Source organism: Pholis gunnellus (genome assembly GCF_910591455.1).
Source record: "Pholis gunnellus genome assembly, chromosome: 23".
Lineage (NCBI taxonomy): Eukaryota > Metazoa > Chordata > Actinopteri > Perciformes > Pholidae > Pholis > Pholis gunnellus.
Genome location: NC_136550.1, coordinates 16,145,065 through 16,172,781, shown reverse-complemented (window position 1 = coordinate 16,172,781; position 27,717 = coordinate 16,145,065). Strand labels below are relative to the sequence as shown.

General features: G+C 41.3%; 1 protein-coding gene across 1 annotated transcript in view; it reads left to right on the top strand.

Moving 5' to 3' along the window:
- afap1 (actin filament associated protein 1) overlaps positions 1-27,717 on the top strand; it is a 77,397-nt gene that overhangs the window by 24,275 nt on the left and 25,405 nt on the right. The window contains exons 4-8 of the mRNA XM_079184475.1: positions 14,429-14,537; positions 14,704-14,915; positions 15,040-15,219; positions 24,083-24,169; positions 25,589-25,664. Of these exons, the coding sequence (XP_079040601.1) occupies positions 14,429-14,537; positions 14,704-14,915; positions 15,040-15,219; positions 24,083-24,169; positions 25,589-25,664 (664 nt within the window). The remainder of the gene's footprint in view (positions 1-14,428; positions 14,538-14,703; positions 14,916-15,039; positions 15,220-24,082; positions 24,170-25,588; positions 25,665-27,717) is intronic.

The window sequence follows — 27,717 nt, the reverse complement described above, 5'->3', positions numbered from 1 at the left end:
GCCTGCTGTATTTTGCCAAACCAAATGTTTTCTAGCCTGAAAGTAAAACACATTGTAGCTAGTAGATGTGTCACTGTGCTGTGTCAAGCTACAGATTGTATGCACAGATATAGTTGGCTCCAAATCCCACAGTTTCAGTTGAATCAGTCCTGCTTTTGTACATCGTCAGAAATGATTTGCCTTTGGGAGTTCGTTGCACGGCATGTTTGGATCTTCAGTTGGTGCTGATGAATCTGTTTTTGTGTTTTACTTCAGTCCTCAGTGGGGTTCCCCTACTTTGTGGCCTGGTCAACCACAGCAAACCATCCAGTGACATCAGCATTATTGTGTCATGGACTTGAGAGGAAATTAGGTTGTTTAGCAGATTATATTGAAAATGAAATGTGTCACTGTGGAAACCAAAAAGTGTCTAATTGGAGATTGATTAAGTCTTGGTGATCAGTGGGATTTGGCGAAGTGACACATGCCCACAGCATGGTTAGTCCTGAGGTTCACAACTGTCTCAGTCTCCTTACACTAACCCTCTTTGGAAAAAGTCCCCGCTGAGAAACTGGGCCACGAATGGAAAACCTATTTCACAACTTTTTCCCCCACTCAAGTGCTTTTGAAAGCTTTTCACAATGCCAAGATTTTTTTTCCTGACACATGATGTGATCCCAATGACTTAATGAAGCACTGAGGGAAAACTGTAGCTATTTCTGCAGTCTGGTAGTGAACGAATTTACTGTTGAACCAGATGAAATCCAGGGGCAGTTGTTAGACCCAATTAATGGACTTTTTTGGTGAGACATTGGTGTTTTTGCCCATTACCACTAACTATTATTGGAAATGTCAATTCGTTCTATGTCTTTGTGATAAATTAAGGTCCAGAGAACGGCTGCAGGCAAAGGTGGTGATGTAAAGAACCAAAGACAAGACAGCAACAATGAAACAGTCTGAAGCTGAAATCCAAACGTGATCGTGCTGTGTTTCCAGAGAAAGCTGGACTCTTCCATTCTGTGCCCAGAGCATGTCTGTAGTTACCTCTCACTGATACTTGACTACAAGTTTGAAAAAGAAAATAATCTTCGTATGTGGGGAAACAGAGCAGTGAGTTCAGCAGACCTCTGTTGCTGCTCCTCGTCTCGGCTGCTGTCTAGAAGATCCAGGCTTCAGTAGCTGCTACTAGCATAATACACCTGAATCTACGACTAAACTGTCACCGATTGCATTGTGGGTAATGTAGTAAAAAGACTACGTTAGATAATATAATAATCTTGGTGCTATGCTAAACCAGTCTAGTACTCTTTTAATATCTTATTTATAATATATGCTACTGAGACACATACTTTAAAACAAGCAAAATAAGCAAGAATTGTGGCTTGTGATATATTAGATTGGCTTTGTTTGACAATAACATGGGGGTTTGCTCTAATCTCAGTACAGTCTTGGGCTTTCTAGCAGCCACCTAATGGGCATTCCATAATGAGCTCTTCAATTCTTGCAAAATAATGCAAAAGTGCCCTGTTTTCCAATTTGACAGACAGTATATGGGAATGCTACAGTATATTGGCACAGATTACGACTGTAATTGTGATTATTAGTGGCAAGTAAAAGGCAATTCATAACACGTTTTTGTCTAACTTTAAAATGTCCCTCAAAACACATCTTGTTTATAATTCTTAAATCAATATTCAAATTTAAGGGATCATTTAATTATTTTAGAATTCAGAATGTGTCTGAAACAAATGCTTGTCAGTCCCACAATATATTATTAGTCACATCTGCTGTAGGATGGCATTGTCTGCTTCCTATTGACAGAATACTTTAAAACCTCTTGGACCCTCAGCCTTTTTTTAGGCCTCTTCTCGAAAATTGTAACCCATACAAAAGAGACTACCATTCTGTAACTACAAGGTCTATTTTAAAAATGTTGATGCTTGAATAACACTAGGGATTGTGAGATTTGATGAGATGAGTAAATATTGTGTATATGTTACTGGTTAATAGTAGCTGAAGACTGAACACAGCAAACAGGGGAAATTCCCAGGTTCGTCTGAAGAAAAAGCACTGTAATTTATTAAATGAGGCCCTGGCTAGCCTAAGAACATTCCCAATTCATAGCACAAAGGGTGCAGGTGCCTCACAAAAACATTTGGTGGAAATAAAGTGAAGCAAACCCCAGTTATAGGTGTTTATCTAAAAAGAAACATGCCAAATTCTCATTTTCGGACCAGAATTTGCCGCTGTTCCATTGTGCTTTTGTATACTATATAACTATATATTTCATTATATTTCACTTTGTTTATCACTCATATTATACAATCTATCATAACAGAGCTGTTTGGTATCATTTTGGCAAAATCTTGACCCATTTTGACCCATTTTGACCTCTCATATCTCTCCTTGATGCATTTTCCTTGTCTCTGTCTGTTTGTCTGGAGCCCTTGCTCAGCCTCTGCCGGGCGGATCTTGTCATGTGTCTCGTTACAACCAGGTGCTTATTTGGAACACACTCGTGTGTTCCATTAAGTGATTGACAGAATTTTCAGCCAATAAAACTCAAAAACCGTGCCGCGGTCAGCCCCCAAGCCCCTGTATGATTCGCCGCCGGCATTCTGACCACCATTTTGGCTCAGATGAACGGAGAAACGCCATTTTAAGTTCCAGACGTACCTACTTAGCAGACGAACACATTACTAATAAGGAATAATTGTGGATTTCACCGTCTTCGTCCAGAAAACCGACTCATATTATATATTAGAACTGTATGATACAGTTCTAATATTTCGCAGTGTGGGAGTTGTGCTTTCTGTGGCTTGTTGGCTGTAACTCCTGAACGCTTTGACGAAGAGTAATTTGGACGATACCGTTGAACTCTGTGTGAAATGCTAGTCCAGTTAGCTGTGTGATATGCTAAGGAAGAAGCAATGGCCCCGGTTTTCGAAGCATTCTCTGAGTTGTTGTCTTGCCGGCTGTGGCGTAAAATGCATGATGTTGTGGCGGATCTTCTTAGTTGGTTAGTAGAATAGTTTATAATGGTGTTTGCACTGTGTAAAATGGTTAACATGATTAAATTAAGGAGACTTTTTTCGATAAAATAAAAATAACAAATTGAATTTCTTTTTTTAATTTCTTTATGAACTTTGATTTCTACGACGCTCTCTTCGATTAAATATCTCGCTCTGAACCCCAAATGGGGCTCGCTCGGGTCCAAGAGGTGTGTGTGTGTGTGTGTGTGTGTGTGTGTGTGTGTGTGTGTGTGTGTGTGTGTGTGTGAGTGTGTGAGTGTGTGAGTGTGTGAGTGTGTGAGTGTGTGAGTGAGTGTGTGAGTGAGTGAGTGAGTGAGTGAGTGAGTGTTGTATTTCAACATTGGTGCATGAATCCAGAAATGTGACTTTTCCCTTGTTGTAGTACAATGGACAGGTTCCATTCCAGATATGGACCTGCTTCACCTCCAAAGCTGTGGACCAGCAGCTCCTGCTGACTCATATTTACACCTCATTGTGAGGTGAGAGAAATGCAGGAAACACCCAGCCCAATCTCACTCCCCACTTCAGTGCAGCCAGCAAGCTGGCACATCCGTCCAGTAACGGTACTCTGGTGATGGCACCAGTCCCGCAAAATGCACACACAAAGACACTTAACGTGCCGGCATGAGACAGGGAGAGAGGAATGTGATGGAGGGGAAATGGAGTTTAAAAGCTTTTGTTTTGTCAGAGGTAACACTAGCATGGGTGGTTCATGTATAAACAGAGAGGTGGAACACTTGGATGTGTATCACAGAGGTTGGACGAGGCCTTGAGTCCTGCAGAGAGGGGATTTTTAAAATCTATTTAGTGTGCATGTGTGTGTACAGTATGTGTGCGTTAGCCTACCTTGTTCTTGTTTGTTCTCATTCTAGTGTCTATATGTCTATATGTGAATGTTTTTGAATGTATGCTAGTTTGTCTGATCAGATGACATCCGGATTGAGTTCCTCTCCCAAACAATGAAGCTCTCAGTAGTGGTGCTGGACAGCAGCCACTGTTGCAACCACTGTAATGTATGCTGTGGTTGGTTATCAAAATATTCCAACTGATAACCCATATTTATATACAAAGAGTGTCCTGGCACGTCTAAATGTTGGTGTATGGATAGAGAGGCTTTTACATAAACCAGAGTGAAGACTAACTTGGACAAGTACATCCATCATGACAGGGATCATGCTCTTGGATAATGTGCTTATAGATATAGATATGGGTGGCAGTAACTCAAAACACTACCATCCAGCTGACCTTGAGCGTGGCACTTAACCTCCAGTTGTACAAGTACTAGTAGTAGAAGACTGTGGTTGCACTGTGTAGCTCCCAGATGTGCATGTGTATATCTGTAAAACAGGGTGGTGCTGGAAAAGAGCGTCGGCCTCAGCAAAACCCTCCTCAGGATAAATACAGCTTTGGGGGAACTGAAGGTTTGTTCAACAGTCCAAAGTTTAATGTTTTCATTAACACCAATGTGTCCTTCAAAGGGAGGTGTTTGGTATTAAGGGGTCGATAGAATGTACAATCTTGTCAAACCATTTTGGCTGTCAGAAATGATATTTCTTTATCAAAATGTAGCTTACAGTGGCTCCAAATATCCTCCAGACAGCAGCTTCCAAGTGTTAATAGAAGCCTTTTTGGTACCTTTAGGGTCCTGCATGTACCTTTCTTCAAGTATACAGTTTTGTACCAAAGCATTGAACATATTTGTGTTCCTGTAGAAATGCATATATGCTTGAATGAATAAGATACTAACAATACTAAAGGCGTATGTAAGGCCATCAATTTGTATTAGTTCAGCTTTCAGCCAGTTTGGTATGGTGTAGTATGGTACGGTAACAGCTCTAAAAACTATACCTATACGCCTTGGCTGTTGTTGCTATGGAGATGAAGCCAGTCAGAGGCGCAAATCCAAGCTGTAGCAAATTGAGAATACTTTGTCGTCGCAGTTGGGATCAAAACACTACACTGTATTCGACAAATTGATCATAAATGTAACCAGAATCCAAAAGTAAACCTTTAAATGGCTGAATATACTTTGCTTCTTTTACTTCAGTTCCTCATTACTAAAACACACATCATTTTGAATGAGTTGACTTCTGTCCTCGCATTGTTATGTAAGCTTGAACATTTTCCTTTTTTCATCAAAGAACCAGATATTTTCTAACAATGGTATTCATCTCTTGACCTGATGATTCAACTGGGACCATTTCAGGCCCATACAGGCCATGGAGGTGCTCCAACTGCTCGTTACCTGTAATTGTCTGATGACCTTTAAACATCTTTCCATCAATATTGCAGACAAAAAATAATTTTACCAATATAAAAAACAAAACCTTGTATATAAACCCTTTGGTGACGTTGTGATTGACCAATAAAATACTGACCAGCTAGTAGTCAAACTGGTTTTATTCAGCATCTTTCACCATCAAATAAAATCGGTTAAGATTGGCTGGAGCTGGAAATGTATGTGCTTCCACTTCTGGTAATTTGCCAAGAATCATTGGAAATGCATGTTGCCCTTTCCAAAGCCTTCCCTGAGGGAGTGCCTTTCCTGTGTCCACTCAGTGTATCCATTCAGGCAGAAACATTTATTCAGGTCCAGTCCTCCTACACAGGGCAAAAATTGATACTTGGCATAAGTGTTTGGATGTGAGTTTGAGGCTCGGGCAAGAGCAGCAGACATACCTCCCACTCAAAGTAGTCCAAACCGAGGTCAGGACTCCTTTACCACTACCTAATTACACATTATGACTGTGGAATTCTGACATTTCTGATATGCATCCATGCACATGACCTGTTCATGCTGCTGTTCTTATGGTTGTTTCAGTGCTTCCTCTAGAAATGTATTCTGGTCAGGGAGGAACCGTATTCAGACCATGAAGGCACATGAAAAAGTCCTTCAAACTCTTAATGTAATTGCTTTAGGTGCATTAGGAGTTCCCTAAAGTATGAAATGATATGATAATATGAACTTGCATGGTTCCTTGAATTTTTCTAAAAAACTTCGGGAACTTTCTTATTTCAAGTTTAAAAAATGAGTGGCAAATTTAATTTCACAGTATTTTACTATATTTTTATGTTGTATCGTCTTAAACAGAACGTACAATTAAGTGTAGTACATTATCCTACAAAGCAACTAGGATGCATTCTTTCTTCTTCTGTTCCTGTAGGATCGGAGATAGAATTCATAGATGGACAAAATGAACTTTGTATCTGTTTTGTTCTCTACAGTAAAATTATCATTGTCACAACTTTGGAAGACAGAATTCCATTATGATAGCCACGCTATCCATTGGGGAATTCCACATATTTGAGGTCAAAGTTCAATTTAGTTGAGCTTAAATGCTAAACCTGAGGAAAGAATGGGGAAAATGCTAGTAAGTAAACCTTCAGCCAGATTTTTTTGAGGTGGGCAAAATATTATATAACTATTTAAACCTGTCAGTAAAGACGCTTGCAATTATTATGTTATCTTCAGTATTGTCTGTATATTTTTGGCAGGGAACCTTGCCCAAAATGTCCCACAATGTTTATTTAAATTCTATCTAATCTAATCTCATTTGAAGCAGATGAAGGAAACTGGGTTGTGCCGATTGACTGCTGAACCCCTATTCAGGTCTGTTCTGGACAGGAAACTGCCATCTGAAGATAGTGAACAGATGTTTTGGAGATCTGTGGAGCATTCGAAGCTGATCAGAGCTAGGCCGCAGAGAAATACTGACATTTGTGTGTTGGTGTTTGTGCAGTTTGTGTTTATGGTCAGCAGAGGGGCATTGCGACTGCAGTGAACTCCTGTTCATTTCAGTGTATTATAGCGTATTTGATCTGCAGATCCCTTGTGTGATAGGGCCAAGCTGTTGTTTCAGGGAATGAAAGCAAAGGGAAAAGTCAGACTGTGTGTTTATATGCGTGTCTAGATACAAACACACTCTCATCACCCCAGTGCCTCTAAGCTTTGAGTCATTAAATAGCAGAGCAATTGGATCACACTCTCTGAAGTGTAATGTAATGTATTCTGCTGCAGTGCACGTAAGGAAAATTGCTCACCCAAACAGTCTCATTAATGGTATTGCTGCTTTATAGTCTTGGAAAGGAAGTTATTGTGATGTGAGAGATGAAGTTGCAGACTTCATATCAACAATCCTCCTCCACCCACACAAACAAGTCTACTTTCACATCCACTTCTCAAACCTCATATTGTGCCTTACTGTTTGACAGTCGAGTCTGACTGCTTTCGTTCTTTTTGCTTCTCTGTCTATACTTCCCTCTGTGTTCCTCTCCTGGGGATCTTTTTTCTTTTTAGGGCTGGGGTAGGGAGGAGAACACTATATCCCTGCCAAGTAATGAGTTCACCGAACCGCTGCTCCCCCTCCCCCCCCTTCATCAGGGAATAAGTGAACAGTGTTAGTTGTAGTGTGTTGTGCTGATTTAATGTATGCGAGTGTGTGTCTGTGATCTAAACAGTCAGTCTTGGGTGAAGTCTGTAGGCTGGATGGATGAAGAAAAAGTCTTAAAACTTGCATTCTCTCTACTGTCCAGCAGGGGGCGACTCTCCGGTTGCAAAAAGAAGTCCGATTGAATGTAACTGTGAGAAAAAGTCTTCTTCAATACAGCATGATGTTCATTTAGTAAATGATGGTCCCTTTTAGAGTAAAGTAGACCACAAAGCGGAGTATGCTGTAGGGCGGGCTACCTGTGATTGACAGGTGGCTGCCACTACCAGAGTGTTATAAGATGTCTACATCACTCCTCCACATTCCAAATATGGTCACTTCTGTTCATTGGTTGCAAAAAAACGACATTGCGACGGCCGTAATCCAAGATGGCAACAGCGAAATCACCAAACTCGATGCTTCAAAGCGGCAGTCCACAAACAAATGGGTGACATCCCAGCAGTGGCGGGCTGTCAGGGCCTGCAAAGCCTTCTCTGCTGGCCTAAACAGAATCACAAAGTTATAGCTATTTTATAATTTACTATTTTTTCTTAAATACATTTCATTTTTCTTATATGTATTATAATTTATAAAAATATTTTCCCCATTTTCTTATTTTCTCATTGCACAGCTACTGTGCTCCTCAGTTGCTCTGCTTCCAGTGCAGCTTGTTTTAAGTAGAGCTTTTATCCAATCAGATTTCAGCTCTGTGTCTCTAGTAAGAAGAGAGGCCCCAGGCCTGCAGACTCACCCAGTGCTTCCATGTGCAGTTTAAGTTGAATGGGGACGATATTGTTGATTGACATACTCTTCAACCAATCAGATCTTTAGTTTGAGATTCATGGACGCACCAGAGCGGTTTGCAGGCCTACAGTGACGTCAGCATTACTGCAGCTCAGTCCAGATGCCTCTCTGCGCAAGGTGCAGAGTGTGCTGTGATTGGTCAGTGAGTGGGCACGTGACTATGTGCCCACGAAACATAATGCTTGCTAGCAGAGCTTTGGTTGTAGCAGACAGAGTTCAAGTGGAAATATTTGAAAGACATTTTACCTAGCTTTGTTTTTTTAATATGAAATGGCGGAAGGAGGAGAAACGGATTTAGTGGCGGAGTTACTGGGAATGCTTTTCTCAAGAAGGACATTTCTGAACAAACTGGACAGTAAGAAATGTCCCCACAGCTAGCAGCCCTGACCCAGCCAGGAAAAGGATTTGTATGCAGCGTCGGAGAAGCGTTGCACATGTTATGGCTGGGAATGTGTTTCATTTTCCCGAAACAAATAATAACCCTTAGCTGTGACGTCATAATGAGGTTATTAGAAGTGTAGAACAGCACTGAAGGCCCAGGTATAAAATCCACGGCCCGCCACTGCATCCCAATGACTACGTCCACTCCTTATATACAGACTATGAATGGTGCAATGGATCAAAAAACTCACAGTTCGCATCGTATCACGGAACAGAGTCATGGATTAGATCAAAATCAGATCAGCACAAAAGAAAAAAAAAGAGAGCAAATTTAACTTTTCTAGTGCCGCAGGTCATCATTTCTTGTTTTTAGTAGGGAGAGAAGTTGAGTCGGAACAGCCATTGGGAACCTTTTAATGCCGTATGAAACAATGCCTAAATACGTGATGGGACCTGTGCATGAAGAGAACTGAGACATCTCCAGCTGTTAATATCTAATGGAATGATGGAATATTTGTTCCACGTAATGGAGTAGTCGGAGATATTGGAGTAAGATATATTAAATTTGATTGTTTGCTGTAGTTATGTTTTGTTTTTTTAAGGAACAGCAATATGTCATCCGCATAGAGACTAATCTTATGATGTGTGTTAAGTGTTTGGATTCCTTTAATAGATGATGCCATAAACATTTGATTGCTACTGAGCTATTGTTAATTGATATGTTTATAGGATAAAACGTCCTTCAGGATCTGTGATGGTGGTGTTATGGTGAAATTAGACCTTTTTGTTTATGAAAATAATATATATCCCTCTTTGGTTTGTGTTAAAATAAGCTGAAAATAAGTGATTGATTTGTGATGATTTTAATTCATTATAGTCTGATTCTAAGCAGCGTGTTTCTTGTAATAAACATATATCTGACTCGCCAGATGGTTTGTTGAACCACTAGAGAAGCTGTCATAGGAAGCTGTTTGGAAAAGGTCAGGCTATTTAGAAGAAATACTTGGCAGGAGAAGAGCAAAAACATATTTTCCATGGAGAAAAGCTTCCAGTGTCCTTCTTTGCTCTTCTTTCAATGAAGAAATACTCTTCAGTTGTGATATTGCAGCATCTACTCTGACCTCTTTAGGAGCTACCATTGTGGTTTTAAACAAACAGTCTAAGGATGCTGAGATTATTGCCTTTTCTTTATTCCTTCATCCTCGGTTTTCAGATGATGAATGTTTGTGTCTTTGCATGATTTCTCTTGTATACTGGTCATTGAGTCCATAGTCCGTTCCTTTGAGCTGCCTACCTCGTCGTTGAACCTTTACTTTTTGTTAGTAGTGTTTGAATTTTGCGATGATTGGCCGTGGTCGGTTATTATTGTTCTTCAGCGGTCGAATGTGGTGTCGTTGACGGTCTCTGTTGGTAGTTTGAACTGTTCAGACATGCATTCCTCGACTAATTTTTAGGGGTCGTCTGCGGTTTGTTTGGGAATGCCTGTGAAAACTAGATAGTCTATCATGCTGCATGCTTTGGGTGCAGCATGGTTTCTTTAATGGCTTTGTTGTCAACAGAGATGAGCTGGGTGGTGATAGTGTTGACAGAGTATGATGACAGTCTTCTTATACAGTACAGCAGGGGTCACCAATTGGCGGACCACGGTCCGGACCCAGATGCCGTTGTATCCGGACCCAGGACCTAAAACCGATAGATAATTGAGAATTATTACATTTTAACGGGGTGCTTCTATTTTAACCGGCGCATGTTATCCAGAATTTACGGCACTTGTTCAGCGGTGCAGGAAACACACGGACCAATGCGTTGTAAATCACATCACGTGATGCAGCTCAGTCAATCAAATATGAGTATTCTCACAAGTTTCTTGACTCAAGTGAGATGTACACACACCGTGAAACATGGGGGAGAGACGAGGAAAGATATAGCAGAGCAGGAAACTTTCACGCCAGCGGGAGAAGTCAATTGACATGACGTTCTCTATCAAGAGAACAATGGTCAGAGACAAAAGTATTTAAATGAGAATGGATAGACTCGTTTAAGTGAATTCTTCCCAAGGGCAGTTTAAAGTGTCTCATATGAATGCAAATCACTGTCAAAATCCGAGAGCGCAATTGAGATCCATGCGCGTGCGTATTTTACTTTGACGAGCGCTTTTATGTCACTCTGCGAGCAAAATTCACTCTTGCGTGAGCAAAAGTCGCTCAAGAAGCTTAAACCTGTTCGCTCGCGAAACTTTATTCTGCTCGCTCTCAAGTCTTTTTTCTGCTCGCTCGCGAGTAGTTTTTCTTTTTGACAGTAAGTGGGTGGACCCAGTCTCCATTGTATCTCTACATCTGATTGGTTACAATGCTCGTCTTTGGATAAACCGGATCGCAGCTCGTTAAGGGCTAGAGTGAGGGCATAATTGTCAGAGTGGAGCGGAGCAGGAAAATATTCTGTGATTTCTACAAACAAATTGCTCAGAGTCCCACAATTTTCACTCTTCATGCATTATTTTTTGCAAAAAAGTTAGCTAATCGTGTGCTGGTCTAGAGAAATGACTGTGGAATCCAGCACATTTACACATTTTGCACTACAGACCTTAATTGACAGGAAAACCAACTTTCTGCTCCATAGAGACCAATGTTAAATTGTACTTCATGAACATCTTCCACAGAACACGGTACCCCATTTCTACATTGCCAGTTTAGCCACATTTTTTACACTACAGACACAATTTTCACAGGATCTGTTGTTCAACTCATCCTTCCTGTCATGTATTAATATCGGAGCAATAAGAGTGGCGTTTCCCTGCTTTTTCTCCATGAACAGGCTGCAGGTGCACAGGTGATTCTGATTGAGCTAATTAGTGAACAGAGGCTCACAGACCCACATACACACATGACTTAGAGATATACGTGATGCAGCTCAGCCAATCAAATATGGGTATTCTGATTCCAGTGAGATGTACACACACCATGACACAAGTGGGCAAGACGAGGAAAGACTTGGCAGAGCAGGACATTACTTAGGTACACTGTTACAGTTAAAACTTTGATCAATCTCCAAATTAGAGAAATTGCCAGAGCGATCAGTCGTGAACTAGTAATGGGAAGTATGAGTTGAAGAGCAGATCATGTGAAAAACGTTACTGGAACGACGGAGCCTCTCCCAGCTGTTAGCAGACTGTTGTGCTAGCAGGCGAGTGAGCTGTACCCAGCATGCAGTTCGGCGGTGTAATTTTATAAATGTATAATTATTAGTGTTACAAATTGTTTGTGTCACAGACTGTTGTGTCGTTGTGATTTGCTCTGTTAAAGAGCGTTAGTTGTGGGTTGTTAATTGTAATAATAATGTGTAGCTACATATTGCGACGTCTTCGGGCAGTAGAAGCCACACTGTCAAAATTTCTTGCGAAATTTTCTAGTTATTATTATTATTATTGTAATGTTCCGGACCTTTGCACAAGGAGATTTTCTCAATCTGGACCTTTTGGAAATTTAATTGAATACCCCTGCAGTACAATATACAGTAGGGTGCAACGGATCACAAACCTCACGGTTCGGTTCGGATCACGGTTCTTAAGTCACGGTTCGGATAATTTTTCGGATCAACAAAGAAAAGGAGAGGAGACAAATATAATAATAATAATAATAATAATAATGCATTTTATTTGTAATGCACTTTTCATTCAGAGTGCCACAGAGCCAGTACATAGTTAAAACATAGTTAAAACGTATTATTATAAAAAAACTAGTAAACATAAGCGCAATAGAAAACAGTGAAAGAACAGAAACACAAAAGAAATAGCTGACAGTGATTTAGCACAAGGTTCCTTAAAGGAAAAAGGATAGAGATCTTTGTTTGGATCAGGAGTCTAGCAGCTGGGGGCCACCATCTTGGATCTTGCGCCTTCTCGTGAGAGTTGCGTTCACAGTGACATCAGTCCCCCTCAGTTAAATTTTTCCTACATGACACATACTTTCTGCACTTAGAAGTTAGCCATTTAAGCTGCACGTCAGCCAAACCCTTTCATGAATGTTCCACATTGTTACCGCAATGGATGCTGACATCACTGCAGCACTGACGCCTCATTGGGTCAGCTGTAACCAATGACCCATAGCACAGAGTTTTATAACTGTTGTGGATTTTCTCCCCTTTTATATAACCCACCTGGAAGCGGAAAATAAGTGATGCCACCAGTAAATAAAATTAAAAAGGGGTTTCCCACAAGAGGAAAAAGGTTTGCAGCCGTCACAGCTTGGTCATGGTCCTGTCAGAAAAACGTAAGAGTGTCGCCATGTTACTGTTAGGTCTATACAGCTTTACTCTATTTTATGCACTTTGAGGTTGTCTGGTACTGGCTTGTACTGTTTAGAAAGAAATAGAGAAACATTTTCTGAATTTTATGTTCACATCCCTACACAAATCCTTTTTTTCAAGGATGTCCAGTTATCTGCATCAAAGACCATGTGACATCAGAATCACACTTTATGTTTGTTTTTATATTGTTAATACATAAGGACAAAGGGATAAACCTATACATACACATAAAGGAACAGAATAACAATACTACTAGCCAAAAACAGAGCCATCGTTAATGTTATTTTCCTATTACGACAAGTCAAGATGCCTGCTGTGTAAAAGGATAGTTACCTCTATATACAAATCCAGGCATTATAAGTGACTGATAATTAATCAGATTTCAAGGCAGAACCACTGCAAACAAATTTAATTAGAAGATAGGAGTGGGTGCAAATAATTGACGCTAAGACCAAGCGGCAACCACCAGTGCTGAGAAATGAAGCCAATGCAGAAGTGCCAAAAACTGCAGTTCTTCGAATGACTACTTGAGGCTGGCTCAAAAAGCGAGTCAATCCTCAAAGAGCTTAAGATGCCCAACTTCACAGCAGAAACAAACATGTTTACAGCCTGGTGCAAAAAGTGCCTTTGGTCTCATAGCTAAGTTCCCCGTTCATGATAACTGTGCGGGGGGGCAGATCTGCTGTGTCACCTGGCTCGCTTCAGTTCCACCAACAATCCACTTTATTGCCCATTTTTGGATTAGCTAGGAGTTAGGCTGTGTCGTCACTGCCAAGATGGCGAGGGCTGGGGGCCACCCACTTTGAGCTTCACAGCGGCTCTTCAGAAACCTATGGGTGATGTCACAGAGACTACGTCCATATTTTATACAGTCTATGGCTAAGACATATTATCACAACCAGTTAAAATGTTTCAACTTGAGCAGCAATTCCTGCTTATTTAAGGCTTTTATGTATGCACTTCATGAATATACAAACAAGAGAGGAAAAAAATGAGGTCTGTTAGGGGCTAGGGGCATACTTTGTTGATGATAGTATTCTTTCTAGTCACCCTATGAACATACTGTACATCAGCTGGATAAATACTGGGGCTGAGACCACTGTTTGGAGACTGGATAGCCTCTGTTATAATACCAGTTGGAGCATCACTTCAGTTAACTGAAGTAGCAAAATTATGATTCCGGAGATTCAGAGTAAATTAGATTTTGTCAAGGAAACTGCCTCAGTCCCAAAATCTGCATACAGAACATGACACAGAACATCCACATCATCAGTGGAAGATGGAGGACTGATCCAGCAGATGTTTGTTGAGTGGATGTTTCTGCTTGTTTGGTACCGGTTTACTTTAATGACCGTAATCAAGTAACCTTGACCACGCCTATGGTATGGTCTGAGGTTTACGTTGCTGTGTAATTGTAATTGTTCAAACACTTTAGGGAGTTGAAGTGTCATTTTCTTCTAACTTGTCACTAATCAATAGAAGCTTCTCTTCTCGGTGCAGCCTCCAAACAATGGCCCTCCTCCTCTGCCCAGCTCCTCTCTACCAGAGGGCTACTATGAGGAAGCAGTTCCTTTAAGTCCTGGAAAGGCTCCTGAATACATCACTGCCAGTGAGTGGATGATTTACAATGCACATCACTGATATAATGCACTTAATCATCGCCATACATAAAGAAAGTAGTTAATGGCCACAATGCTGAAAATGAAGAGTGAATTTATGTTTTTTTTCTAGTTTTATGTTTACTTAACCAATAGCCTTCTGCACCTCTCTCTCAGACTATGATTCAGACGCCATGAGCAGCTCCTATGAGTCTTACGACGAGGAAGAGGAGGATGGGAAGGGCCAGAAGATGCGTCACCAGTGGCCATCTGCAGAGGCGTCCATGGACCTGGTGAAGGACGCACGGATCTGTGCATTCCTGCTGCGCAAGAAGCGCTTTGGCCAGTGGACCAAACTCCTCTGTGTCATCAAAGATAACAAACTGCTGGTGAGGGACACTTATTTACATGCTAGCACAATAAGGCACACTTTACAGGGTTCCCAGTGAAGATCTATGGACATACATGGTTACATAAAAGTTCTAAGCCCTTGTCCCTTTTTTCTCTCTCCAGTGTTACAAGTCATCCAAAGACCACACACCCCAGATGGAGCTGACCCTGACAGGGTGCAGCATCACTCACATCCCCAAAGACGGCAAGAAGAAGAAGCACGAACTGAAGATTGTCCACCAGGGAGCAGATGCCCTCGTGCTGGCTGTGCATAGCAAAGAACAGGCCGAGGAGTGGCTTAAGGTAACACAATGAACCCTAAAACCATTTTTAAATGTTTTACACTTCTCCTACCAGTTTATTCTTAAAAGGAAAATCCGCCACCTTGTATGTGGATGTCCAGTGCTGATGGTGAATGCAGTGGCATGCCATGCATTTTATACCTGGGCCTTCAGTGCTGTCCTTCTGCAGTTGAACCACCTCCTATTAACCTCACTATGCCACAGCTACGGGTTATTATTTGTTTCTAGGGGTGTAACAATACACGTATTCGTATTAAACTGTTCGGTACGAGGCTTACAAACCGAACAATACGTTTGAATAATACTAGTGCATTTGGAAAATGCAGAAGCTTAAATTGTGGGAAATATAATGTTTTCGGTGGACCTCGCCCAAACTGGCAACCCATCGCGTAAGAGACACTCTGACCCCGGAACCATAACATTGTACCCTGGTGTGGCGCGTGTGTTCTGGGAGGCTATGCTAAACTAGCTTAGCAGGAAAATCTTTTGTAAAAGAAAACAAAAGCCCAAACAGAGAATCAAATGTCTGACCCTAACCTCGCTCATGACGGGATGCTTAGTCATTAACGGACAATGCATATAGTCAAAATCAATGTAATTAACACAATGACAAGAACAAACTCACAAGAACCAGTCACATATATTTATATGACAACAAAGCATGACAAATCAATCCAGCAAACCTGCGAAGCTAAAACACGCATTCCACCACACACTGAAGAGCAGAAGCCATTCAAATATTATTCACATCAGAGGAAACGATATTAACCATATCATAAAAGTGAAATCATAGACAAATGAACACAGTAGAAACGCTACTGCAGATGTAAAAACACAAAAGCACTTCACTTACCAAAGCTGCTGTTCACTTAAAGACAAAGTCCATCCTCCTTTCTTTGTTAATGAAGAGTTTAATGACGCGGTTGTACAGAACATCGGTGCGGTTCAGTTCCAGCCAGAGGTCCTCCTGCGAACATGTTCGTTGAGTTGTAGATCCACTCGGGTCTCTCCAAAAGTTTTCAAAAGCACCGTAGCTTGTAAGTGTCCTGCCGTGCTATGGTGTCGTGTTGCTGCCTTGGTTAGCCACCTCAGGTTAGCGTAGCGTAGCTCCAAACAGCTCCAAACACCAAGACGCTCAGTTGCAAATAAAACGCATTCCCAGCCATAACATGTGCAACGCTTCTCCGACGCTGTCAGCCAGAAATACCGTTCGTACAAATCCTTTTCCTGGCTGGGTCAGGGCTGCTAGCTGTGGGGTTGGCCGACCCTTTCTTACGATGTCCAGCTTTTCTGGAAATGTCCTTCTTGAGAAATCCGTTTCTCCTCCTTCAGCCATTGAGTGTTAAAAAAACATTGCTGAGCCAGCCGCACGTTAATGCTGATGTACTTGTAGACTATCGAGGTAGCTCTGGCACGTCAAAGAATACCCCAACATGTCAAACGAAAGATCTGATTGGTTGAAGACTATGACAATCAACAATATCGTCCCCATATACTTTAATCTGCAAAGTCTACCTAGAGGGCATCGGGCCTCTCTTCTTACCTAGAGACACAGAGGTGAAATCTGATTGGATAAAAGCTCTCCTTAAAACAAGCTGCACTGGAAGCAGCTCTGCAGGCTGGAAGCAGAGCAACTGAGGAAGACAGGAGCTGCGCAATGAGAAAATAAGCTAATGGGGAAAAATATTAGAATACATGTAGTGTATTTGTGAAAAATTCTTAAATTATAAAATAGCTATAATTTTGTGATTCTGTTTAGGCCAACAGAGAAGGCTTTGCAGGCCCTGGCGCCAACCACTGGGTAAATTTAGTCAACTGAAGAAATATCTTCCCCAGTGTTATATTGAAAGAGAAAGCTGATCTCTCCTGCTGCAGTCGAGCCGGCTGTGCCTACATGTACCAGGATGCATTGCACACAAACTGCAAGTTTGCTACTTCTGATATACTGTATAAACAAAATAAATGGCCTCACTCAGCATAAAAATGGCTGAATTTCCGAGTCAGCCAAAACACTGTAAAATGTACACTGTAAAATGTACACTGTAAAATGTGCACTGTAAAATGTAGACTGTGAAAAACCATGTCCATAACATCTTCTGCTTTCATATTTATGGAGGCCTTTTTTGCTGTTGGAAACGTAACACCCGCAGAGAAAAAGGACGTTTTTGAGCCACATTGTGCGCCACAGCTACCAAAGCTGAAATAGCACTCTGTAGTTCTTCAATATACCAAGTACGACTCTATCACCTCACAAAAGAACAACGATTGTACAGCTGCGCCCCAGAGAAACAGAACGTCAGTACCAACTGCAGGCGTTTTTCACACTATTTACCTTTAGATAAGGTTGAAAATCTTCCCTTAAATGGAGAAAAAGAATAGTCTGAACAGAGAAGTGGTCCCATGCTGCTAAATAGAACAGTGCTCAAGTAACTGAGCCAGACAGTTTTTTCTTAAACATTGAAACAGCAGTTGACAAAAGATGACTAAGATGTGCAACAAACAATTTCAAGTATCACCACCCTTCATGGTTAATGGTTCGTAATGCTTAATTTCATAAATATAGTCAATCACATGACAAAACAATCTGCACTCAAGGTTCAACTCTTGTTCTGGATCTTTTAGCCATATCACTTGGTCTTCACCAACAGATGAATATCTGACAGTGAAGCTCAACTTTTAAGCCAACATAAAATAGACGAAAGCGCTTTACAGTTTTGTGACAGCTTAACAAACTTCATTGCTGATGAACCATGTGATTGTGGTCAAAGCTCCAGGACAAACGACTAAGTGGCCTTTGAGTGGAATTCTCAAATTAGTTAAGTTTATATTATATTTTATTAAGTTAAACATTAAGACCTATTTTACCATATAAAGTGGTGTTAACAGAAGCTGGTAAGATTTTTGGACGATTTAATTATATCGAATCATTTCTAAACAGCTAAATAGCTCTGTGGTAATATTGAAATTAATTCTTCATTCTAAAGGTGCGTTCACACCAAACGCGTTTCACGTGGCGCGAATCGCGCCAAACGCGCCGCCGGCATCGCCGGGGACTATTTGTGTTCATTCGCGTGCATCGCGTCCAACGCGCTGGACGCGCCGAAAAGGGGGCGTGGCTTATCGGCCTGAAAGCTGTTCAACTGTCCGCCATCAACCGTAGAAAAATAGCCTCTATTTCTGCTCAGTACGTGTTGTGGAAGTCCCAGATATCACGGGGAACTAAACGCCGTCATGTCTGGTTCATAACATAGTCCAGAGGAGCACCGTGGATTTCATCGAGCTCACTGTGTCTAGCGAGCCACACGTCGGCTGTTTACTACAGCTGTATGAACACACTATAAACTGACTTGGCTATGATTTAACGGCAATAAACCGACAAAAAGGGACTCCGAAATAACTACGTAATGATGCCGATTTGTACTTGTTTTATCAATGAAGCTCGGATCGATCGGTGCTAGGCTATGCTAACATTATAGCAGCTCCATCAACACTCACGATAACGTCATATAGACGTAAATACGCCAGCGTCTATTCATTGTTTGTACCATATGGTTTACACACACACATGTCTACACATAGTTTCGTCCGGTCTCTACTGATATGAGGTATTGTAGAGCTCTGGGTGAACATGGCAGCTACAGCATTTATTTTCTGATTTAGCAACGGCAGGACTTCACTGATGACGGGGAGAGCAACTCAACGCTGATTGGCTATCGCGCTGGAGCGTCACGCGATTTTTTCGCAGAAGTTCAAATATTTCAACTTCTGCGTTTGGGGCGTTTCGGCGTTTGGCGCGTTTCGGCGTTTTGACGCGTCAAACGCGCCGCGCCAAACGCGCCCAACGCGTCTGTACATAGACTTTGTATGTAATCGCGCCGCGTTAAACGCGTTAAACGTGTTTGGTGTGAACACGGCTTAATTGGTTGAATCTTGTTCAGTGCTATTGGAAAACACTAGAAGAATAGACAACTTTGACTGCGTTACAGTTTATTTAGGTTATTCCAAAAATAATCAAAACAGCCTTTTTAAAGAATGATGTCACCAGTAGATATGATTGTTTAACAGTGAAGAGACCTAAAACCTTATGAGCTGTTATAACTTGACCCACAGCCTCATGTGGCTCATAACATAAAGTAGAGAGCTTTCTACAGCACAACAGTGTCAGTGGTACTCACCACAGATCATTGTAGCAGAGTTCAGACTGGGCTGAAGTTCTTGAGATCGGCCTGAAGGTTTCATTTGGGATGTTGTTGTCAGGGAGGTAAAATTAGATGCTCTGTAACTATCATTTAGCTGCTAGTATTAGGAGTAAAGGGTGTAGCTCTCAGTGTGAGAATAGCTTGGCTTTTGTTCTTCAGGATGGACCTTTTCCTGATGTTGTCTGACTACGTGGTTTGTTCTGAACAGGTGATTCTGCTGGTTGTTTGGTTTGTAGCTTTCCTCTGATCTCTCGGTTTATCACACATTCTCTCTCTGCCTCTCTAACCATGTCTCCTCTTTTGCTCTATAATCTTTCCCTCTGGCTGCTCGACAAGTCTGCAAAACAAACACACCCTCCCAATATCAATTAGGCTCTGGTGCTGTTTGCTTTTCAACCCCTGCGTCCATTTGTTGTTGGTGCGGTGCCAGCTCCTCTGGGCTCTTTCAGTTTCAATCACAGAGGAAAGATGGCCCTCATCTGGTCTTTGGATTTAAAAGGAACCCTACAGCCCCCTCTTCCTCCTCACATCTGCTCTTCTTCGCTCTCCTGAGAATCACCTGGACTTCCTTGTTTGTCCTTGCCTACGCAATGTGCGCTATTTTAAGATCCCCCTTCATCCATTTGTGGTATTTTTTAAAGCATTAGTGCCTGCTTGCATCTGCCAATTCCCTTCCGCCTTTGCTGCAGTTTTACTAACAACAAGCTGGACTTAGCACACTTTTTCTCATTTTTCTTTTGTTAAAAAATAAAGTGTGGCGCAAGTTTGCCACTCACACCTTTGGTGGAAACACCAGTGTTATTATTGGCAATGGTTCTGTCTGTCTTTTTCTCATTTCAACTATTTTCTTGTTTATGGCTGTCAAGACACAAATATTAAAACATTTTGTGTTTTACTTCTTGATTCAATGTTCTGCGTGGTAACAAAATGTGTCTTGATTAGCTGAGCCGGCCAGCAGTGTGTCCTCTTGACAAATTAAGGCACGTGAAATCCCATTTAACACATTGAGATGAGGGACGGAAAGAGGAAGAGCTGGTAAAGATTGAGTAGTAAAGGGACGGGAGAGAATGCAAGGTGGGGAAAAAGACAGTAATGAAAGGAAGAGAAGAAAGAAGTGGGAAAGGATGCTAAGAGAGTACCTGGGTGAGAGTTTCCAAAGCCCGCTAGGTACAGTAATGATTCTGCTGCTGATGTGTTTGTGGGATACCCATTTTCATACTGTGTCCTTACCAATCCTCTTTTTGAAACTATGTATGTATTTCTCTGCATTCCTCTCCTTCATCTCCCAGTTGCCCTCTGCTACAGTTTGACCTGATTCTCTTCTTGTCTGACTGGTGCAATATCTTCCTTACTAACTTCTCTTTTCTTGTCCTTTTTCTGCACTAAGTTTGGGGAAAGTAAGTTGTATGTTTACTGTTTGTGTATGAACAGCTTATATGCTCAAGTGTGCTTTCAAACGCTTCCTTGTCTACCCAGAGGGCCTCATTGTTGTCCATTGCAAACTGACGTGGCCATCTTTGGAATGCCACTATCTTGGTATTTACTTAATTATTATTGTTATAGGGACAGGTATATAGCATTAACCAATTCCACATAGAGTACCACAGCATTTAAAGCCTGAAACCATTTCCAATGCCAGTCCTTTGACGGGCATTTAGAATACACAAAAACTCAATGATAAAATAAACAATGATACCTTAGATCAGGGGTCGGCAACCTGCGGCCCCGGAGCCGAATGCTGCTCTTTGGCCCTTCTGTTGCAGCTCCCTGAGTCCTCCGTCCGCACGGCGTTTAAGCATTGTTTTTGAGATGATCTCCATCCAGACTTAAATGCCTGAAAACAAATATCACGTGACTATTCACGTACACTGGGCATGCAGTGGGTGCCGGTCCTACTGGTTTTCAAACCTACTGGTTTCCTTCCGTGCATGTGTTGTGTTCGCGTAACAGCAGCAGCTGTTTTCTGCCTTTCACATTCACAAACATATTGCTGGAGATCTAAAAGCCACATCTCATATATATTGCGGGGATTCCGATTGTATAAGTAAGCACTACATCACAGCCACGTATGAAGAAATACATTGAAGAAAATATATTTATGGAAAGATCGCATCAACCTGGATTTGAACCCTGTCGAGCAAAATAGTAATATATTCAAAAGCGGCCGCGCTACACGATCCGCCACTTGCATCTTACATCTTAATGCGCCTTTTCTTGTAAGTGCCTGATCATGATTTGCAGACCTCCAAATGTCTCTTCAAGCGATGTCTGACACTTTGGCTTCAATATGTTTCACTCGCGCTAACGTTACTGTTACCGTTACTATCGGTGCATTTTTGTCTGTCTTTGTTCATCATGCATCGCTCTGTTCTGTTCATTTTTGTAACGTTACTGTAGCGACGGAGGCTCTCGCAGCTGTTAGCAGACTGTTGTGCTAGTGGGCTAGCTAGCGAGCTGTACCCAGCATGCAGTTCGGTGGTGTAATTTTATTAAATGTATTAAAATTATTTGTTACAAATTGTTTGTCTCACAAACTGTTGTGTCTTGGTGTTTTGCCCTGTTAAAGAGAGTTAGTTGTGGGTTATTAATTGTTGTAAAGTTATAACCATGATTAGGGGTCCCTCTCAATACACATAAGAGAACTAGCTCCAACTGTTACTCTCTTTGTGGCGAACAATATATTTAGCTGTCTGTTGAAGAGTGACAGTAGTTGTTTCGGCTATGCTGTAAGGTATGACGTGTGTGTAAAATGAATATCATACCGGTATACCGCCCAGCACTACTCAGGAGTTCTACATATTGATCCCTCCAACAGAAGAAGACATCTGTCTAAATGAGGATTTCTAAGAGGATTTGACAGATCCTGATAGATGCATCCTGTGTTACTGAGCCAGGATGCCAGACAGGTATCCCCATGTTGCTGAGCACTGTAGGAGCCTAGTTATTCAGATTTATTGTCCCCAACTACTTTTCTATCACTACTGTTGGCTATCTAATAAAGGCACTGAATGCCCCAAAAGAGAAGAATCATAAGAAGAATAACAAAGTATGCTCATTCACCCCAAAAGAAAGGCAATAACTAAAAGCACTGTCCATGTCCCTTTAATCTAATTTAACTTTGAACATGATAATAATAAATAGAGCAGCTATTCTGCAGCACAAATCCCATAGACATACAGCCACAATTCATAGAGAAAGGAACAAATAAAGATACAATTACAATACTTTAAAGGATTTAAGGGGATCTATTGGTAGAAATCTAATAGTTGTATTTAGAACTATGTTTTCATTAGTGTATATCACCTCAATCTAAGAATTTTGTTTTCCTTACCTTAGAATGAGCCCTTCATATCTACATAGCGAGTGAGTCCTCTTCACATAGTCCGCCATGTTGCACCGCCATGTTTCTACAGTAGCCTAGAATGGACAAACCAAATCTGGCTCGAACTAGAGCATTTCACTTTTACGTTACCTGAAGGCCACTGTAGTTTCAAGACGTGTTTGGAAAGGGAGGGATGAGCGGAGGAGTGATCAGTTGATTGCAATCTGCAGCCTCACCACTAAATGCCTTGAAATGCTACACACTGGTCCTTAAATAAAGACCCGCAGTTTTCATGCATCAATTGTGTTTGATGTCAAAAGCCAATGGCAAATTTACGACTGAGCATGAAGAATAGATTTTTGATCATTTTTATGGAATTTTTTTAATGTATTTGTTATGTTATAGTTTTTATGGAGCACCCACAACTATTTCACTCAGTCCCACTATCTCCTCACGTTTGATTTGTAGCACATTATCAGACCTAGCACCCCAGTCTGGCAACGTAGATTTCCAGTGGAAGATAGACGTGATATTGCAGTTCCATCCCACTCTCTGGCCTCTGAGCTGCTCTCAGAGCCAAACCCATGGAGCCACAGTCTGTCATTTCCCCCGTGAAACCCAATTATGCTCCTTCCAAGCCAAAACCAATGAGCTGAAGAGCTCTGCAAGGCCAGAGACGGTTCAGAATGCTTGTGGAAATGATGAGGTTGTGTGTGTGTGTGTGTGTGTGTGTGTCGGAGAGGGCATTAGCCGACTTGCACACGTGGTGGTTTGACTGAAATCTCATTTCCCGCTGGCCACCCCTCATCTACAAACACCCCTAGGATTAGCAGATCTGATGCTGGGTTGCCAGATCTGAAGTCCAATGAGGTCACAGTAATGGATACTGGCGCCCCTTCCAGAGCCCTGCGGATCTCATTCACCCCTACTGGATCTTATTGCATAAGGATTCCATGGACATTGTAAAACTCTGTGGTATCTAATGTGTGTAGCAGACACCCCCCCTCCACCAACTCCTACACCACATGCATGCACGCTCTCTACCTCCTGTAGTTACTCCACTGCATGGTCTGCATTGCCTTATGATCCCTTGGCTGCCATTCAGTAGCATGATGGGATATGAGAGATGAGGGAGTTCACCGTACATGTGGCCTGCATTATTCCAGGCATGCGTTCCAGGCTGAAGCAATGAGCTGCTTAATTATGTAATAAGGGATCCACCCATGTGTTCTGATCACGGTAAGGACCTAACATTCCACCAGTGTACAGATTGAACTCCCTCGCTTTGTCTAATGTGAACAGTAGCCTCATTAGCTAACACTGTACTATCTTGTGTTTTCCAGGTGATGAGAGAGGTGTGTGTTAATGGGAGTGTAGACTTGGATAGAGCTGGATCTGGATCACCAGTTCACAAACCCGAACTGGAAAAGGTAAACACACTTCCTATCTTTCCACCATGCTATTCCAAACTTATGTACATTCTGGTGTATCTGGACCCAGACACCCCACTGTCATAAGAGAACTGTTTTTACAGATTAACAAGTCCAACACAGTTTCAGTTGTGAATAGTTCTAAATCAAGACCTTTAGTTTTTGGAGCAATGAGTTGATCAAAACTAATTAGGCTTTTTCTGCTTTTCTGCCTTCTGCCTTCTTGGCCAACAAAAAGGTATTCCAGATCTCAACTGATTCTTTGATTGTTTGTTATTTATGACTTTACCTTTTTTTATTTAAAATCGGAACTTTTAAGATAAAGCAGCAGAAAGTGATGCATTGACCACCTGGGGGTAGCAGAACAAGCTGTATTCACAACATTGACATATTTAAGGTTGATATAGTGAACATACTTAGCTAACAGTTTACACATCAAGCTGACACAGTGTGACATTAGCATTCATTTGGATTCAAGTTTGTGTCCGCCTCATGAATCTATCCAATATTCACTCTCCTATTAGCTCTGGTTTGGTCTCCACCAACTCCTGAGAAAACTGAGGGGGCTGACAGTGATCATTCTTTGAGGGTTTGTCACTATAAGTGACTCTTTTTACATTAGTCATCTTAATTGTTAATATGACTATATGGATCAGTGCATTTTAAGGTATAACTTATATCACAAGTAATGAAAGTGAACCCAAAATAGAATCAACAAGGGATTAAAAATAATTCAGATTTGATAAGAGGACTTGATGCAAGATTCAGATTTCTTTAAATGTATCAAATCCCAACAGGATTGTGTACCGTATGACCCAGTAAAGGACTGTTAATTCTTGTGAACCTGAGAGGAATTAGAGGATTTGTTTTTCTTGTCTCATCTTCCTCACATGTCAGTGATGGCTTAATTGGATCTTGTTGTACTAGACAAACAAACAAACAAATCTGCAAATATACCTTCATCCTATAAGGACCTCTTTTCTTGCCATAATTGAACACAATCACACCGGGAAGGAAAAGCTGTTTGCCAAATACGACTTTATTCTGTTTGGCACAAGAGGGAAATTTCATTATTGGTTTTCATTGGGAGAAAAGCAGGTAACATAACACTGGAGACATACTTTACCCAGCACATGTGTGTGCCTTTATATCTACATGTGTGTTTAGGGATGGAAAATTAGGCTCTTTAATGACAAACTGCTCCCAACTTGACACAGCAAACACCAGCCCAGCCTGATTATTCATCTATACCATTTTGCAGATGCTTTTAAGGATTTGTACAATATAGTTAGACAGCTGTGTGCGTAATTGACGATGTCAACTTGTGTTTTTTTCTGTATGAAGACGTATAGTTTTGTTAACTTTGTACCTTCTTGCGCCTCCATTCTTCTTCCTCTGCATGGTCTCCCTAACTGCCAGAAGGTCTCGTGTGACAGACCAAGCTCCGATGGTGAAGCCACTCATGAGAATGGACAAAACGACTGCAAGGAACAAGGTGAGTCTACAGCAGCAATAACTACACAATCTGTAACATTTTCTGGGAAATAAACATTCAATTTTCACAAATCACAAATTTCCCACAGAGGGCTTTACAATCTGTACAACATACGACGTATGATCCTTGGACCCTCACATTGGAGGGGAAACATATCTGTTTTAAACAGATGAGTGAATCATTTCCATCCTGTTCATGAGTGCGTTTTAGTTTTTGTGGCGAACACAAAATGTCTGGAAGGAGCGTCCTGAGAAAACCCATCTCTAGTGCATAGGAAATGATGATTTCTGGTTAGTTAAAATCAAAAGAAGAAGAAGAACTGGGAAGTTAAAATGAGCAACAATAGCAACCATAGAGGAGGTACCATGTAGGGGCAACAGGAGATATATCAGTATGCCAACCACACTGTTTTATTGACACTTAAGTGAATGGCATTAAAAGATATTGTTTCCTGCAGTGTTTTTATAGCAGAGGCAGTCTGTCCCGCCTGAAATTAAGGCTGCCTCAACTACCATCAGAAAATGAGAGAGTAACAGCTATGTAAATCTTGTGCTTTGGGCCACGGCAAAACAATCCAAATTCCAGGTCCACTAGCTTTTTCCAAAGCTTTCAACTATCTCAATTAGCAATTTCCAGAGCTTTCAACTGTAGTTTTGAGAGGACTTTTGTAACAGACAGATTCCACCCAGCTACCGCTAGCCGTTGCTGCAGCTGGCAGCTTTTTTTACCTGCCACATGTGTGTAGGGTTGCCAACGTTCACAAATAAAAAAAAACATTGGCGGGTTGTTTTTTGAAATGTGTTTTTTTTAGAAGGCCAAAAGTAACTTGTGTTTGATTGTGTGATAACTTGTGTTTGATCGGCTCCTGAAATCCCCATCATAAAACACTGCAATCACACAGTGCTGTGTTTTAAATACCATTAATGTGAGCCCTAAAGTACAAGACTAATAGTTAAGATAAATGAGGGGTAGGACATTATCAATATTGTTGTTTCTTTACTTATTCTCAACTTGGACCCAGTTCTCAATGGTGAGATATTCCAGCTGCTGGATTTATGTGACATGGGTTTTACATGGACATGGTGTTCCCCTGCTGAACTGGATGCCAAAACAAAGAGATGTGGGTGAAATAGTCTGTGATTGTTTACTGTTTGTTTGCTCAGCAGGCAAACTTCCTTGGGGAGAGAAGTTTAATTTTACTTTTCAGCTCAGTTATTTGGATTGCTAACTAAATTTAACACTTCTTTTTTTCTTTGTTAAGATTAGTGCATTTTCCCAACATGACATCTGAAACAGATTTCCCACTAGCAGTTCATTTTCCAATCCATTTGGGGGTTTTGGAGTCAGCACAGAGCTGTGATTTATGGACTTGGATGTGTCATGTTTATGTGTCATTTTTGTGAAACTAAGGGCAATGTAGAAATGGGATCAGCATCAGTCTCCCAGACGAGCTTTGTTAATCATACAAACATATTGATATACTTCTCCAGGGAGGACGGTCTGGACCTTTCTGGCCTCTTACATGTAGAAATATATAGAACCATCATTCAGTATGCAACAGTCGTCATTCTCACCCTCCTAGTATGGACTTGTGCTCCCAGAGGAGGAAAACAAAAGTAAAAAGTTCCATTAGCTCGTCCACCCAAAGGGTTTTTCACTGAAATGCTGCTGACTGAGTATTGTTTACCTGCTTTCCTGCGACAGTGTGGTCGATATATACATTTGGTAATTTCATCAATGCTTTATGAGTGCATCTTCTTCTAAATACAAAAGCTTATGGCTTCAGCTATTGCCTACAACAGGGAGTAGTGAGGGGCCAGTGTGCTATTAGTAGCGCTAGCAGCGAATGCTATCTAGTAAGTTTACCGCCAGTGTCCACCTAAATGAATAGTGAGATTTGTGGCATCAGCGGCATTTTTTGTGCTACAGCAACATGTTTTGCTGTCCGATGTCTCAATGTTGGGTTTGCAAATGGAATCTGGTTCGGATCTGTGGTTTTGTATCGACATAGCTGTATCTCTGACTCTTTCGTAGGTTTTCTGATATGTACTGG